This window comes from Cebus imitator, unplaced genomic scaffold (genome assembly GCF_001604975.1).
Source record: "Cebus imitator isolate Cc_AM_T3 unplaced genomic scaffold, Cebus_imitator-1.0 Scaffold65, whole genome shotgun sequence".
In the NCBI taxonomy this organism is placed as follows: Eukaryota; Metazoa; Chordata; class Mammalia; order Primates; family Cebidae; genus Cebus; species Cebus imitator.
In genome coordinates this window covers 602,374-618,828 of record NW_016107380.1, presented here as the reverse complement: position 1 = coordinate 618,828, position 16,455 = coordinate 602,374, and the positions used below count along the sequence as shown (strand labels likewise).

Here is a 16,455-nt window from a genome sequence, read left to right as displayed (position 1 = left end):
CGCTCCCATCCCTACCACAAATGAGTGCATGTAAAGCCAGTGGAACCCAAATTTGATCTGTAGTTTGTAGTGTCGTATCAATGTTAATTTTCTGGTTTTGAGGGTGTACCATAGCTATGTATGATGATAGTGGGGAAAGCAGGGGGAAGGATATGCAGGAACACTGTGTTATCTTTTAATTTATAAGTCTTAGATTACTTCAACATAGAGGGTTTGTTTTGTATTTTTGTTTTGATTTGCTTTGTTTTTGAGATAGTGTCTCTCTCTGTAGCCCAGGCTAGAGTACAGTGGCATGATCTTGGCTCACTGCAGCCTCCAACTTCCAGGTTCAAGTTATTTTTCTGCCTCAGCCTTCTGAGCAGCTGAGATTACAGGCATACACCACCACATCTGGCTATTTTCGTGTGTGTGTTTTTAGTAGAGACGCGATTTCGCCATGTTGGCCAGGCTGGTCTCAAACTTCTGGCCTCAAGTGATTTGCCTGCTTCGGCCTCCCAAAGTGCTGGGATTACAGGTAGGCGCCATCAAAATAGAGTTTAAAAATATAAAGCATGAAAAGAGATGTGACAGTGTAACAGAGAAAAGATAGACTTCTCTGCCCTTACAGAGTTTACATTCTACTGGGAAGAGAAACCAGTAGTTCCATGGTCAGTTATTTCCTGGTAACTGTGCTCAGTGTTAAGAAGGAAAAACATAGCATGCTATGAGAGCATGTGCAAAGACAAGGGGCCTGAAGCCGAGGCCACTCAGGAAAGACTTCTTAGATGAGGGGATGTCTAAGCCCCCACTTCTAAGTTAGGGTGAGCTGGGTGAGATGGTGGGAGGCATTCTAGGGAAAGGGAGCAATATTGATCGGGACCTGGAGGGTGAAAGAGCCCTCAGCAGCTTAGAGGAACTGGCCGCCATGCAGGAATCAGAGTTAAGTCGGCTAGTGTTACAGGCACAGTGCTGTGGGGGTCCGGGAAAGAAGTAATTATGTCTGACAAGAAGCTGGGGGAAGAAAACCGCTGCGCCCTGATGGTAGCGGTGGATAAAGCTTAGATTTTGAAATGGGTTGTTTTTTAATGAATTTAAAGCTGCAGTTATAAAACCCACAAAGGAACGGATACTTTGAATATGTGATAAGTTCGGGAAGCCACACATAGTCTGGTGAAGAGGGTCCCTGGAATAAGCTGGAAAGGGACGGGGAAAAACATTTAGGGCTTGACCACAAAGGGAGTTTGATTTTTTGTTTTTTTTAGGCCTACAGACATGGAGGAACCACTGGGACTTTTGAGCTGGCAGGTTCTTCAGAGTTAACTCAGAGGCCAAGATAAAGCATAGATGGAGTTAAAGAGAACTGAAGCCAGTGAACCTGGCCAAGAGGCCACTGCAGGAGTCCAGGATAGGGACAGTAGAGCCTGAAGCCAGGGTGAAGGCAATGGTACTGGGACAGGGAGTGATAAAGGAGCCTGAGGCCAGCAGGCCCAGCGATGGGGGCCTCAGATCCTGCAGCATCTCTCCTAGTATTTAGGTTGCTGCAAACGTAATTGTGGTTTTTGCAGTTTATCCGTCTGAGATCTCATGTAGGTATGTAAAAAACATACATGTAACACATCTACTGTGGCTTTGTTAGAAACTGGGAAATTGAAAAGAATGCATACATTGGGGTTCTGTGGAGCACGTAAAAACATGGAGTATCTCCTTGAAATATTAGGTCAGAAGAATTGCAGAAGACTAGGTATAGCATGACCTAATTTCATAGAATAATGTGTTGAGTGGATTTTACATACATAGAAAAAGATCTTGAAAGATATACTTCTCTCCCTTTGACAATAAAGATCTTTGCAGGTGGAGATTGTAAAGAATGTTTAATTTTTATACATTTCCTTATAGGGATTTATGTATTACAAATGTGTTCATGCTTTAAAATGTCTGTCTGTTGCTCTTCTATATGAACGATGTTGTCTTAGATTGGGCTCCTGTGACCAGGCTCTGAGATGGAGACCTCATGCAGAAGGAGGCAGCCCTTGGGAGGTACCAGTGTGAGGAAGTGAGGAAGACAGCATTGGGCAGACAGGGAAGCTCACCCATGTTGCAGTTGTAACGGAGGCATGCAAGGAGCTCTTGAGCTGGGATGGCCCTTCAGAGTCATCCTAAATTGAGGCAATGGGGCAGGGTCTTTGTATCCTTGGTTAGGTAGTCATTGCTTTTGGACTGCCTTGAGGAGGGAGCATGACCTTGGGCAAGTCTGTTCTCTTAAGCTGAGGGCAACTCCCATTGAAGGTTGCAGCTGGGAGTGGCCAGCCACGTATATTCCTAAGCACTGGCCAATGGATGCCCTAACTCTGAAGAGGGGATCTAAGAAAGCACTACAGTATCCATTACAGTTATTTGGTGTAAGTTTACAATTTATTTTCAGACCTTGCTTAATTATCTTAGCTTCACTTTCACTAATACAAAGATAAAGGAGGAAAAAATCATAATCTCAATGTGGAAAAAAATGAAAAGCAATTTCTTTGACCTGTTAGAGAGTCCTTTCTCCAGGCTCCCCTTTCTTTGAAGGTGCAGGCCCTCTGCGGGCAAGGCTCCTCCGGTTTAATGTTCCTCCTCTACACTGTGTGGCCTCAGGGCCTTGCCTTCCATCCCCTAGACCACAGTCCACAGAGTGCTGTGATTCTCTTTTTGACATTTGCCTCCAGAAAGTCCCAGTTTCTGAGTTTGCCACTGTTTTCGTTTTTCCTCTATTCTATTTTTTTCCTTTCTCTTTTTGGGGCTCCTAGTGATTTCCCTTCCTTTCTTGTGTGCTCAGCAATACATTTAAAAGTATATTTGTGGTAATTTATTTAGCACCTAGTGTTTCACAGTGGGAAGGTTTTTCAGTGTATCTAGTCCACAGTTCTGCAGAAAGCTAAACCCCGACTGTCTTCACCAAAGGCAACGTTTCCTGTTACTGCCTCTAATGTGACTTTCAGTTTTATTTTTTATATTTTATTTATTTCATAAGTTCATTCACCTTTATCCTCTTCTCCTCTTGCTGTATCTTCTCTTAAGTCTCAGTTTTTCTTCTTTGACCTCTTTGCTTTAATGGAGAATTATTTGATCATGAATTATACCTATAGGGGAAAACTTTCTGGTTTGTATCATTCAGCTGACTTTTTAAAATCATATTCCTCTTTATGTTTTTTGTGGTGTCTATGATTACAATCCACACTGTTTCGTTTCTTGTGATTATTCATCGTTAAATTGGTTTGTTCTTACCGAGCCAGCTGTTTGTGAAAGGATAGAACTGGAGACAGGCTAGGGAGTGGAGCTAGGGCAGCTTGAATTTCCATCTATTTTCCACCACTGCCTTGTCCTGGGGAATGGACTCTGTGTGGGCTCAATTTATTTCTGTCTCCTCAGCCCATTTTTATCACAACTCTTTTGAATGGTGACATAAAGCCTGCTCCCCATCAGTGGAGCATGAGCCATATGTTCAGGCTTGTCACCACCATGCTTTTCTTGTTGACCTTAATATACCCACATCCTGCTCTTGCAGAGATGACACACTAGCCCGTTTCCACATTTAACATTATCACCTCTGACCCCTAACACCAAGCAGAGATCAGAGCATTTCCTCAGTGCTCCCATGCTTCGAGACCTCATGTTCCCAGCAAGGGTCATTTAATGTCCTTCAGGGTTTGCCACCTGTAAAGAACTGTCTGTTCCGCTCACTCAGCCAGAGAGCTGTGGGATCTTGTTTCTTCCGTCAGTCTCCCCATGTCCTCGATTAATTTTCCTAACACTTGGCACCCTTTTTAAAGAGTGATGTTTGGATTATGGGTGCTTCCTACTTTCATCAGTTTCACCTCTGTTTCTCATTCTTCTAGTTTTTTGTTAACTTCAGGAAAGAGAGCTTTCAGTCCTGCACTTTCAGTCCAGAGGATTATTATAGGATGATAGAAGACGTAAGCAGGTAAGGAAGGAGCTATCTGATAGGCGATCTGAGAAAGGCTGGGCATAACAGTAGCCTGGAAAGAAGGAGATTTCTTCCTTACATATAGAAGGACAAAAATCCGCAGGGAACATCCAGGAGGAATTTTAGGTCGATCGTAAGAAAATAAGTAAAATAGTACTTGTTCCTGTGGGAGATACGGAGTCTGGCGTGTACAAGGAACAGCAATATACTTTATTCATTTATTCAGCAAATTTTTATCACATCCATGCTATATGTCAGGCAGTTGGGTTCTCTGATACTATACTTTCTCATAGAGGAGCCACAAAACAAGGAAAAAATGAGGAGCAGCAACGACAGCAAGAGACTCTTTTCTGCCAGGTTCTATAATAGACAATCACAGAGCAGTGGAGGGTCTACTGGCGTTTTCCATGTGGAGGTGCTATTTCAGCTAGGCCTGAAAGAACAAAGAATCCAGCCATGTGAAAGGAGGGGAAGAGCATTCCTGGCACAGGGTAGAAAATGCTATGGCCCTGAATCAGGAAACAGCTTAATAATTTTCAGGAACAAACAAATCACCAGTTTGACTTGAAGGCGCAAGAGAGAAGATGGCACAGACCGAGGCTGGAGAGAAAGGCAGGAACCAGATCATGTAGGTGTTTGTAGGAGCTGGGTTTCCGTTCTATCACTACTTCCTCAGTCAGTAGAGATAATGAAGAACAGAAATGTAGACAAATACGGATACATTATAAATGTACCAAAAAGATGACAGTTAAAACCCATGGAAAAAAAGATCATAACATCAACATGTGCTTTGGCAATTCTCTGTATGGAGATTCTAGTTTTAACGTAATTTGGGCGGAATGCATAGCATAAAGAAATAACACAACTCACAGACTCACATTCTAAGGAGAGGAATTCCCTGTCATGCTTTTAGGAATGAATCCTAGAAACTGGTTGTCCTCTGGAACAAAGGAGACTGTGACATTTTATGCGTCACTGTGTGTTTCTGAATTTGAGGATATGGTTGAGGAAAATAAGCAGGAAGGAAAGGACTTGTACACTCAGGGCTCCGTAGATCTGGAAAGTGAGAAGGCAAGGGCTGTGTTGAAGGAGACACTCACTCTTTGCATGGGGCCATCAGAGGCAAAGCCAGATAGCATGCACAACACCTGGCTTACTCTCATGCCCAAGCTTCCTATGTTTTGCAAAGTGAAATCACAATTGGAAACATTTCTAAAGATTACCCTTCTGCAGCAGAAAGGATTGACTAGAAAGTCAGTTAGGAAAGAGATATCTAGAGACAAAGTAATAGAGCCCCAAACAGAATTTAAATCTTTTCCTATGAGTATTTGGTAAAGTTTGAGTTCTGACATAAAAGTTTTAAAAGGGAATGTGTTATGGGATTATATCTAGTTGAAGCTGCAGAGTTTAAGGATGTGTCAGTTTCTTCCCCTCTTCCTCCTTCTTTCCCTCCCTCAACAGTGAATGTTTGAGATGATGCTATCAGCATTTATACACCAGTCTATAGGTAAGAGACTCTTCCTTTTAGCCTTCTTCCTGGCGAATTTCTCTCCAACATGCTTTGCATTCTAATTGGTCATACTAAATTCCAAAGAATTTCCCATTAATCAGTAAAGCTTCTTAGAAGTGGACTAAAGCTGAAGTTTCAGATTCTGTCAGACCCCATGTGAGAGACTTCTTTCAAAAAGAAACAAGCTTTGAATCCAGTTTCCTTTTTGCATTAATTTCTAGTAGTTCTGGACGCTCAGATGAGACATCAATGACTACCTGTCACTCAAGTATTTTGTCTCAAAGCTTAAAGGACTGGAAAGTGACTGTGCTCCTTCCACTGTCAGTTCAAGTACAGTATTCTGGTCCTGGCAGCCAAGAAGCAGCAGGTGTAGGATGAGGAATAGCTTGGCCATTGCTCTTGGCCGGAGAAGGCACTCTTTACAACAGTGGAAGGTTTCAGTATCGCTTAGCCTGTCCAAGAGAAACTATTTTTGTTCCATATCCATGCCCCGGTAGGAGAGTTCAAATTTATTTTGGGTTTGCTGATGGCTATACTATCAGGAGGATATCAGTGTGGGAAGCCAAGAAGCTACCATCTGTGCTGTGTTTATATCTAAAGAATTATTTAGAAGACTGATTACTCAGTTAGCTGTGCCTCCTGACCTTCTAGTATTACACTTACAAAGGTAACTAACACTTTCTTGAAAGTCACTTCACCTTTAATAACCCATATAATTCCCTTAATATATGGTAGGGATCAAAGTACTGACCAAGGCTTCACTCTGAGTCTCATGTATTGTGGATGCTATGAATGATTACTAGTGGTTAACAGAAAGTAGCTCCCAACAGTGGTATGTTAGTAAATATTTAGCAATGGCCTCTCTAGGGAAAAAAAATACCTGATTCATAGCATTTGCCAGCTTCCATGGTGGAATATTAAGAACAAATAAACTCAAAAACATAGATGAAATATAAAAATTCTGTGAAAGACAATAATGACCAAAATCAACTCAAGCGAAAGTAGGAAGCCCAAACAGCCCCATATTTAGTAAAGAAAATGAATTCATAAATCTACCCACAAGAAAAATTGCAAGTACGGATGGCTTTACTAGGGAAATATATCAATTGCACAAGGATTAAATTGTATTAATCTTGCACAAAGCCCTTCATAGAGGAGGAAACACTTCCCAACTCATTTTTTGATTCTAGAATTTATACTATTACCAAAATTAGGTGAAGGCATCATGAGAAAAGAAAATTACAGATCAGTATACTTCATGAACAGAGATGAAAAGAAAATCCTTTGCAAAATGTCAGCAGATTGAATCCAGTAAAAACATATAATTTATATATAAATTATGGTTTTATATAATTTTTTTATATAATTTATATATAAATTATATGTTTTTACTGGATTCAATCTGCTGACATTTTGCAAAGGATATATGCGTATATATATGTGTATATATGTGTATATATATAATACATGATGACCAGGAATGTAAGGTTAGTTTGACATTCAAAATAAATTGATATAATTCACCATATTAACAGAATAAAGAGGAAAAACTATATGATCATCTCAAGATACAAAAAAAAATCTGAAAAAATTCAGAAATTCAGCACTCATTCATTGTGTGTATAACTCTCAAATAAAGTAGGAATAGAAGAGATTGTTTTCAACTTGATAAAAGACAACTAAAAAAAGCCTGCAGTTAATATTAGACTTAAGTGCGAAAAGACTGAACACTTTCCCTAAGATAGAGACAAAGGCAAGGATGGTCACTCTTCATCACTTCTATTCAACATATCGCTGCAGGCCACAGGCAGTGCAATAAAGAAAATCGAAGTGAAATGCATAAAATTGTTAGGGAAAAACACTGTCTTTATTTGCAGATCATGTAAGTATAAAAGGCAAAGCTATTTCTAAAATATCTACTAGAACTGCTGCAGGAATTTAGCAAAGGTATAAGATACAATGCCAATATTCAAAAATCAGTTCATTTTTATAAACTGGCGAAAAAGAATGAAAAAAAAAATGTAATACTCGGCCAGGCGCAGTGGCTCATGCCTGTAATCCCATCACTTTGGGAGGCCGAGGCAGGCAGATCACGAGGTCAGGAGTTCTAGACCAGCCTGACCAATGTGGTGAAACCTCATCTCTACCAAAAATACAAAAATTAGCCGGGCGTGGTGGTGCAAGCTCATAATCCCAGCTACTCAGGAGGCTGAGGCAGGAGAATCGCTTGAACCCAGGAGGCAGAGGTTGCAGTGAGCCGAGATTGTGCCACTGCACTCCAGCCTGGGTGACAGAGCAAGACTCCATCTCAAAAAGAAAATATCTATATCTATCTATATCTATATCTATATTTATAATATTCTCCACAGTAGCATCACAAAAAATGTTTATGAATAGGTTCAATAAAATATACGCAGTATCTGTATATTGAAAACCACAAACATTGCTGAGGGAAATTAAAGAAGACCCAAGTAAATAGAGATTCAAATTATCTTCATGGATTGGAAGATTCAATATTGTTAAAATGTTAGCTCCCTCCAAACAGTTACCATGAGAGTTCTAGCAGGATATTTGTATAAATTAACAAACAGAGATTCTAAAATTTAAATGGAAATGCAAAGGACTTAAAACAGTCAAAACAATTTGGAAAGGAAGTGGGAGCCTATGATAAGCATAATTCCAACATGACACCAAGATTCCATTCCCTGCTGCATCATCGAGTACAATCCCCTTCTGTCGAGTGTGGGAGAGACCTGTGAATACGATGGGATTTCACTCACTTGATTAGGTTATGTTATATGGCAAAGGTGAAGAGAGTTGCACCAGTGGCTTCATCCAGGACTGAAGTGGCTTTATACCTGTGTTTGGACACCCAGACCAAATGTAAACCTTTGGTCCTCACCCTCCAGAAATAGACATGCCTTAACCACCCTTCAGGCTAAGGCAAACACACATTTATTGCACAGTCTACCTTTGGGGTCAGACCCGAGGACGAGGTCCACAAATGCCCTGAGGCATGCTCATGACTATGCGGGCAGGAATTCCAGGCTCACGGTTACTTCAGGTGTGATCTTGAAGGGAAGAGGTGCATGCTCTGTATAGGCAAGCCACTGGCTGTGGGATCTCTTCACTCCAAGGGAAGGGAGGAGGCTCAAGGTGGCTGGAATAGAGCCTCCCCAAACAGCACGTGTCAAACTTGTATCATAGGATCTTACTGAAATGCACTACCAGAGCAGATCAGAGTGAGACCTGTGATCCTGCACATTTTATTTTTATTTATTTATTAACATTCTTTTATTTATTTATTTATTATACTTTAAGTTCTGGGGCACATTGCAGAATGTGCAGTTTTGTTACATAGGTATATATGTGCCATGGTGGTTTGCTGCATCCATCATCTCGTCATCTACATTAGGTATTTCTCGTAATGCTATCCGTCTCCTATTCCCCCACCCCCTGCTATCCCTCCCCTTTTTCCCCACCCCCCGACAGGCCTCAGTGTGTGATGTTCCCCTTCTTGTTCCTTGTATTCTCATTATTCAACACCCACTTATGAGTGAGAACATTCAGTGTTTGTTTTTGTGTTCTTGTGTCAGTTTGCTGAGAATGATGGTTTCCAGCTTCATCCATGTCCCTGCAAAGGAGATCTTGAAGGGAAGAGGAGCATGTTCTGCATAGGCAAGCCACCCACCCATGGGATCTCTTCACTCCATGGGAAGGGAGGAGGCTCACGGTGGCTGGAATAGAGCCACCCCAAGCAGAACATGTCAAACGTGTATGTACATAGGATCTTATTGAAATGCAGGATCAGAGCAGATCAGAGTGAGACCTGGGATCCTGCACATTTTAAAAGCTCTCCAGTGACATGAGTGCTGCTGACTCACTTTGAATAGCTGTGCCTGGAAATCATGGGGCAGAGTAGTACTGCCATGCCTGCCCCTGTCTCCCTAGCATCGGAGCACATAATCAACCCTAACTGAGGTGGTGTCACTTAGAGTTGTCAAATCTATGCAGCAAAAGACGTGAAAACAGGAATGGCTATCTTTAATTGTTCACTCTCTGTCACTAATATCTGTATGTGTGATATGTCATGTGATTCATTGGTCACCACTCCTTGCCAAGTACTAGCTTAGAAACGATAGCCAGTTGCTTAAAGACGTTATTCTGATCTCACAGAATCTCTTATTTTCAACCTTTTATCTGTCACTTACCCAAGCCATTGTGCTACAAGATCCCTACTATCCTCAAGTTTTCTAAAACCCTTTTTCCTAAAGCTTCATTTTCACAGACCTCAAGACAGCCTGGGAATACATCCTGATTGGTTCCACTACAAAATCTTGTTATTCGATCTCCGTTGGGCCCTCTGATTCATGATAGTCTTCCTTTTTAATATTTTATGGACTTCCTAGCTCATTATCCACAGCAGTGCCCCGAATCCACTCTTTGTGCTCAGCTCTGTTTCCAACTGTCAGCAAAAGTGCTTGCATTTCACTTTAAAGAACGCTTCATCTGTGTTTATAATCCTAATCCCTTTCTTTTCCTGGGCTTTGCTTATCAGTCATTCCCTGTCTCTCTATCTCCTTTTACTCTGACTTCTAGCCAATCAGAATATTGCCTGGACTTGCTAGTTTGTAAGAGCATACACACCCTCATAATCCCTGTTACATGTCTCAGGCAGCCGGCCTCCTTTGCCTTCCCTCACTGCCCACGACCGTGAAACAGGAGTCACGTCTTACTGCCTCTACCTGTCACCTACCAACACTTAAATCTCTTGCATTCTGGCCTTTACTTCCACCAACCTACCAAAACCACCAATTTGAAGTGACATGAAACTATTTATTATTTTTATTAATAAAATATGGGAGCATAGATGAGCTATAAAATGAAGTAGAAATTGTTTCTGTTTAATATTCATGCTGTATTTTTCCATTTTGCAGCATTTTTTATGTTGAGACATCACTCTACAGAGACTTTGATCTCTTCCTATGGGATGGTTCCCTTTTTTATGCTACATTTTTTGACATTTACAAAAACATACACTTTTTCTTTTAAATTCAGGGCAGAAGGTTAAGACCTCTGGCCATTCATTATTTTATCTGAACTTCTTTTCTCACCATTAGTTGGAAGAGGGTAAAATAATACATTGAGTACTCTATTCTCTTTTGATGATTATGTTGCTGTTGGGCCAAAACAAACCTTTGGAATCCAGATGAACTTCTAAGTTATTCCAAGAGAATTAGGAATCTTCCTTTACCCTCCATGGACCCAGTTTCTCAATGCAGCTAAAGCCCTTGCTTAGTCTGTATAAATTAATACATTTGTTGGAAATGTGACTTTTGGAGATTTTATAGCAGTGGTTTCAATGCTGCTAGTGGTGAAGTGGAAATTTGAGAATGTGAAGATTAATTTAAACCACATGATGGGTTCAAGGAAAAGGGACATACCCTGCCGTTTCCTGAGTGTGTGCTAACTCTAGATAGTGGGGAATGGGATCCGAAAAAACCACCAGTGAACTTTTAAACCCTCTTGAGAGGAATCAAACCAGCACAATTAGCCCTGAAACGGAGCTGTTCGTGAAAACAGGCCTCTTCTCTCTCTCTCAGAAACAGATCCCTTTGCCTGAAAGAACACAATTGGGAAATCAGAGAGAAGAGGCATCTTTACTTTTGCTAGTAATGGAATGAAGCTAGACCTGTGTTTCCAATCATTAGCTGGTTTACTGATCTGTCTTTAGTCATAGATTCCAAATTGTGTTGGGTTCTTTTAACTGTTGTTAACCAATAAATTCTATGTTGTGGATAGTTGATGACCTTGAAGTAAGAGAGTTCTTTTTCCTTCCAGTTTGTTGTAGCGGTGTTCTGGATCATTTATGCCTATGACAGAGAGATGATATACCCGAAGCTACTGGATAATTTTATCCCAGGGTGGCTGAATCACGGAATGGTGAGTGGATTAAAACAAATGGCTTTCTTTTAATTTAAAAAATCTATTAAACAGCTATTATCTACTATTTAGATCGTCCATAGAATTTACCTAAAAGCCATGAAATCTTGGAAGGTTATAATGAGAGATTAAAATTAGAGAATACTATAATATTTACTGAATATAAATAGAAACCTCGTCCATGAGTCATGATTCAAACTATGTAGTAGATGAATTCACAGATTATTAAGGTGGGTGTGTCAGTGGTGTTAAATAATATAACTAGCCAATTCTGGGATGAATTTAATTTCCGTGCCATTAGAAGGCTTGTCCTCAGAGCCCAAGGACGGATTCCCACCTACACAGCCACCAGCCCTCTGCTCCACCTGCACCTCACATCCACAGAATTGTGTTGGAAATAACTGCTGCAGCTGGACAGTTTCCCCCAGATGGGCAGCAAGGCTGTTATTTTCCCTCGGAGATCTGTTGCAGGCATTTGGAGGTGTCTTTAGCAATGGAATGGTTTGCCTCATCGGGTTCTTCACCAGTTTGGGTGTTTGCCTGTGGCTTTGAGGCCTTCTTCTTCTCAGTCTAATTCTTTCTGATGCTTTAGCCATGGTGTTACCCTCACTAATTTCAAAGCCAGTGCTTTGGATGGTTTTCACATCACTTTACAACATTTGAGGATATATTTTCTGCAGTGAAATTTTGTATCATCTTCTCTTTCAGCTTTTGGAATTGAGCACTATTTTTTATTAGCTAAGAAGCATGCATTTTGATTACAGCAGTTTTTAGAATATGTCCCAAGGTGTTCCTGTTGAAAAGGGCAGCCCATCATAGGAAATTACAGGGGAACAAGAACTGGAAATCATGTCTTGGGTACAAAATAACTCTGCCCCCAATTTTGGTATATTTGAAGAAAAGTGGTGTGTCTAACAAACAAACATTACTGTACCGAAGAGTTTTGATCAATCCTTTCTTAAGCCAATGCATCAAAAGTGACACATCTCAGAGAACTGGATTTTTCTTTGAGTTCGTTTAGAGCCGCACTCTTGAAGGATTAACATGGCACCTCTGGTCTATTTCCAAACACATCAGCTGAGTCTTGTCAGTTCAATTTAGCCATCCAAGGGGCTTGGCATGGTTACTATGCCCCCCTCCAACTTTTTGCTTTCCTTGCATGTGAACAGCACGTTGTAACTCCATGCCTTTGCAATCTTCTGCCCCAAATGCCCTTCTCAATCTTTCCTGACAAATTCCTTCTCATCCTGCTAGCTTAGTTCCTATCTTGTTTAAGAAGCCGTTCCTAACTCCCCAAGCAAAGTTAGCTGTTCTGTTACTTGTGCTTATACAGCACTTTCCTATCTCTATTATGCATGTCTGTATCCCCACAAACATGTTAAACTCCTAGTGCAAAACAGCCTTTGAATTCCAAGCACTTCGCCCAGTTGTCTGGCATACAATAGGATCAATACATATTTATTAAATTGATGAATGAATTCACTATAGCCAATTTCCATAATTCTTTGCCAGTTACATAGCTACCATTTTTTTTTTTTTTTTTTTTGGAGAATGTACTGGTGTGCCAGGCACCCAACAGTGATTGTATCATTAAATTTTCACAATGGCACTACAAATGATCTCATTTGCAAATGAAGAAACTGAATCTCAGAAACATTATATAATTTTCCCAAATGACCTAGCTCAGCATGGTAGAAGTGGGATCTGAACCCAGGCCTATCTGGGGTTCACATTTTATCATTTTATCTGTGGCCACATTTTATTTAAACAGGCAAAACATTTAATTGATTCTTGATAAAAATTATAATATTGCATAGCTTTTACAACAGTAAGTCAACAAAGTATAAGAGAAACATCTTCAGGGTATTTTGAAGCTTAGTTTCGAACTGTTTAGCATATTTCAGCTGTCTAAGATAAACCAGTCAATAATTAGGTAGGTATTGTTAAGAAAAAGATAGTATGAAATTCATGACCTCCAAAATCTGAGTTGGAAATGGAAATAGGCTTTGCAAATTGTCATTTCAGTCATTACACCGAAAAACGTTATTGTGTGCTCAGTCAGTAGCAGGTTGGCCAAAAACAGGCATATTCTTGTACAAATAGTATCCTTTGTGACATCTCCAAATATGAGGAAGAGTAAATCACCTAGATAACTCTAATTAGAGTGTCCAAATTGTATGTATTAAAGGGAGACTCCTGAAACTGTGGCCTCCAGTTGAATGTGAAATGATGTCAGTTATCTTGTTCTGACATTAGAAGAGACTCTGCTGACAACAAATAATTGCATCACGTGCTATAGAATTAAAGTCTTGGACACTTTGGCCTATTGTTAACAGGCCTGAACTGCACAATATTACCTTCATACCAGAGAATGAATCACAACCTTTGTGGAGCTTGATTCTAAATTTTTAATGCTTTGAACAAATGGCTTATTAAGCATGTATGCAGCCATTAGAATTTTGACTTGCCTCTCTTAATTTTCCCTTGATTCACTTTGATGTCTTAAAATTCTTACTCCTAGAGACAAGTACTGCTTAGAAACACAAAGAGGAATTGAATGACAAATATTTAGGAAAGGGAAAAGATAAATTAGTTAATATATCAAATCCTGTGAGATAACATGAGCTCAGTCGCTTCTTTCACAATGAATTTTGTGTCCTAATAAAGATAAATGACCAGTTCTTTGCTTGTCCTCATGTTCCAATTCCTAGTTCCAAAATTACTGAGAAAAAAGAAGTTGCACACGGTGGCTGAGGAGTATTTTGTAATATTAAACAATTTGCATTACTTGAATCCTGTTTCTGTGTAACTAGATACAAAATGGATGAAGCATGATGCTGATCCTTTAGACTAGTAATTAAAATATGAACATTAAATGCTGGAATTATTAATACTTTTCATAAAATGTATAATGACATTTCAAAGGAATGAGCATTTTCTTCTTTGTTTAAATATTATTTAAAGTTTTAATAATTATAATCTGTATTTGCTTTTAATTCTAATTTGTTTTTAAATATTTAATTTAAAAATAGCATTTCTAAATATCTGTAAATTGGTCCATTCAAAATTTCTTAGCACCTGGGTAACGTGGTGAAACCCTGTCTCTTAAAAAAAAAAAATTAGCTGAATGTGGTGGTGTGATCCTGTAGTCCTAGCTACTCAGGAGGCTGGGGTGGAGGATTGCTTGAGCCCAGGAGGTCGAGGCTATAGTGAATCTTGATCATGCCACTGCACTCCAGCCTGAGTGACAGGAGTGAGACTCTGTTTAAAGAAAAAATAAATTCTCACATTTATTTAAATGTATATATTTTAAATAAAACAATTCAAATTGTGTACATTTTGATTATAATTAATTTTTTCAATTGATCTTTTAGATTATTATCCGTAGAGCTAAAATTTTGTGAAATTTTCCATTATAATGGCATATTTAGTAATTTTGCTGAAATGAAGGCAAGAAAAATAAAGTTTTAGAATATTTATATTCATATTATATTAAATATTTTGATATATTTATAGCTTATAAATATATATATCTGTTTTATTACTTAATCACATATTTTCTATTTTGTTTTGTAAAAATACATCTGACAATATAGGAAGATAAAACGTACTTTATTTAGTACTTCATTAGCTTTATTTGTAACTTTTCTTTTTTCATAAGTGTATATGCTTATTTTAACTTTAAATAGGTAACACATATGTATGCTATAAAATTTAAATGCTTCCCTGCCTCCTCTGTATACCAGCTACTTAATTCTTTTTTTCCTTTACTTGTACCATTTAAAATTAATTTTAATGTACATATAATAATTTAATATATTTACAGGATACAGAGTGATATTTCAAAACGTATATGATGTGTCACGATCGCGGTAATTAGCACAAGTGCTTTCTCAAACCTTTGCTATTTCTTTACGTTGAGAAGGTTCAAAATTCTCTCTTCTAGCTTTTTGAAAATGTACAATAAATTATTGTTATTCATTCTATATTGCTATAGAACACTGGAACTTATTCCTCCTACCTGGCTATAAAATGTGTGTCTGCTAACCAACCTGTCCATACCCTCCCCTCCTGGCTACCCTTCCCAACTGCTAATAACCACAGTTCTACTCACTACTTCTACAACCTCATCGTTTTCAGCTCCATCTTGTTCCAGATCTTAAAGGAAAAGCTTTCAGTTTTCTCTGTTTGGTATATTGTTAGCTGTGGGTTTGTCATATATAGCCTTTATTGTGTTAAGGTATATTCCATCTATACCTAATTTGTTGAGAGTTGTTACTGTAAATGATATTTAATTTTATCAAATACTTTTTCTGTATCTATTGAGATAATCATATGGTTTTTGTGCTTCATTGTATGTATAAGAGGTATCAGATTTATTAATTTGTATATGCTGAATCATCCTTTCATCTCTGGGATAAATGTAATCTTTTGGCCGTGCTGTTGGATTTCGTTTGGTAGTATTTTGTTGAGGATTTTTGCATCTATGTTCATGAGAGATACTGGCCTATAGTTTAATTTTTTTGGTCCTGTCCTTGTCTGGTTTTGGCATCATGGTAATGCTGGCATCATAGAATTAGGAATAATTCCCTCCTCTTTAATTTTTTGGAATATTTTGAGAAGTATTTGTGTTACTTCTTCTTTGTAAGTTTGATACAATTTAGCAGTTAAGCCATTCTGTCCTGAGCTTTACATTGTTGGGAGACTTTTTATTACTGATTCAATATCATTGCTTGTTATTGGTCTATTCGGGTTTTCTGTTTTCTCCTGGCTCAATGTTGATAGGTTATATGAGTCTAGGAATTTATCCACTTCTTCTAGGATTTTTAATTTGTTGGTACACAGTTGTTCATAATAATCTGTTCTGGTCCTTTTTATTTCTTGATCTGCAGTCAAGTGCGCTACCCCTGAGCTGTACCCCTTCCTGATCCTCTGTATTTCAGTGGTATCAGTTGTAATGTCTCCTTTTCTATTTCTGATTTTATTTATTTGAGTTTTCTCTCATTTTTCTTAGTTATTCTACCCAATGGTATGTCAGCTTTGCTTATTGTTTCCAAAAAAA

At 38.9% G+C, this 16,455-nt stretch overlaps 1 protein-coding gene across 1 annotated transcript in view; it reads left to right on the top strand.

Annotated features, from left to right (window-relative positions):
* The window catches only part of AIG1 (androgen induced 1), a 256,095-nt gene that overhangs the window by 80,336 nt on the left and 159,304 nt on the right, over positions 1–16,455 (top strand). The window contains exon 3 of the mRNA XM_017530396.2: positions 11,292–11,393. Coding sequence (XP_017385885.1) covers positions 11,292–11,393 — 102 coding nt within the window. The remainder of the gene's footprint in view (positions 1–11,291; positions 11,394–16,455) is intronic.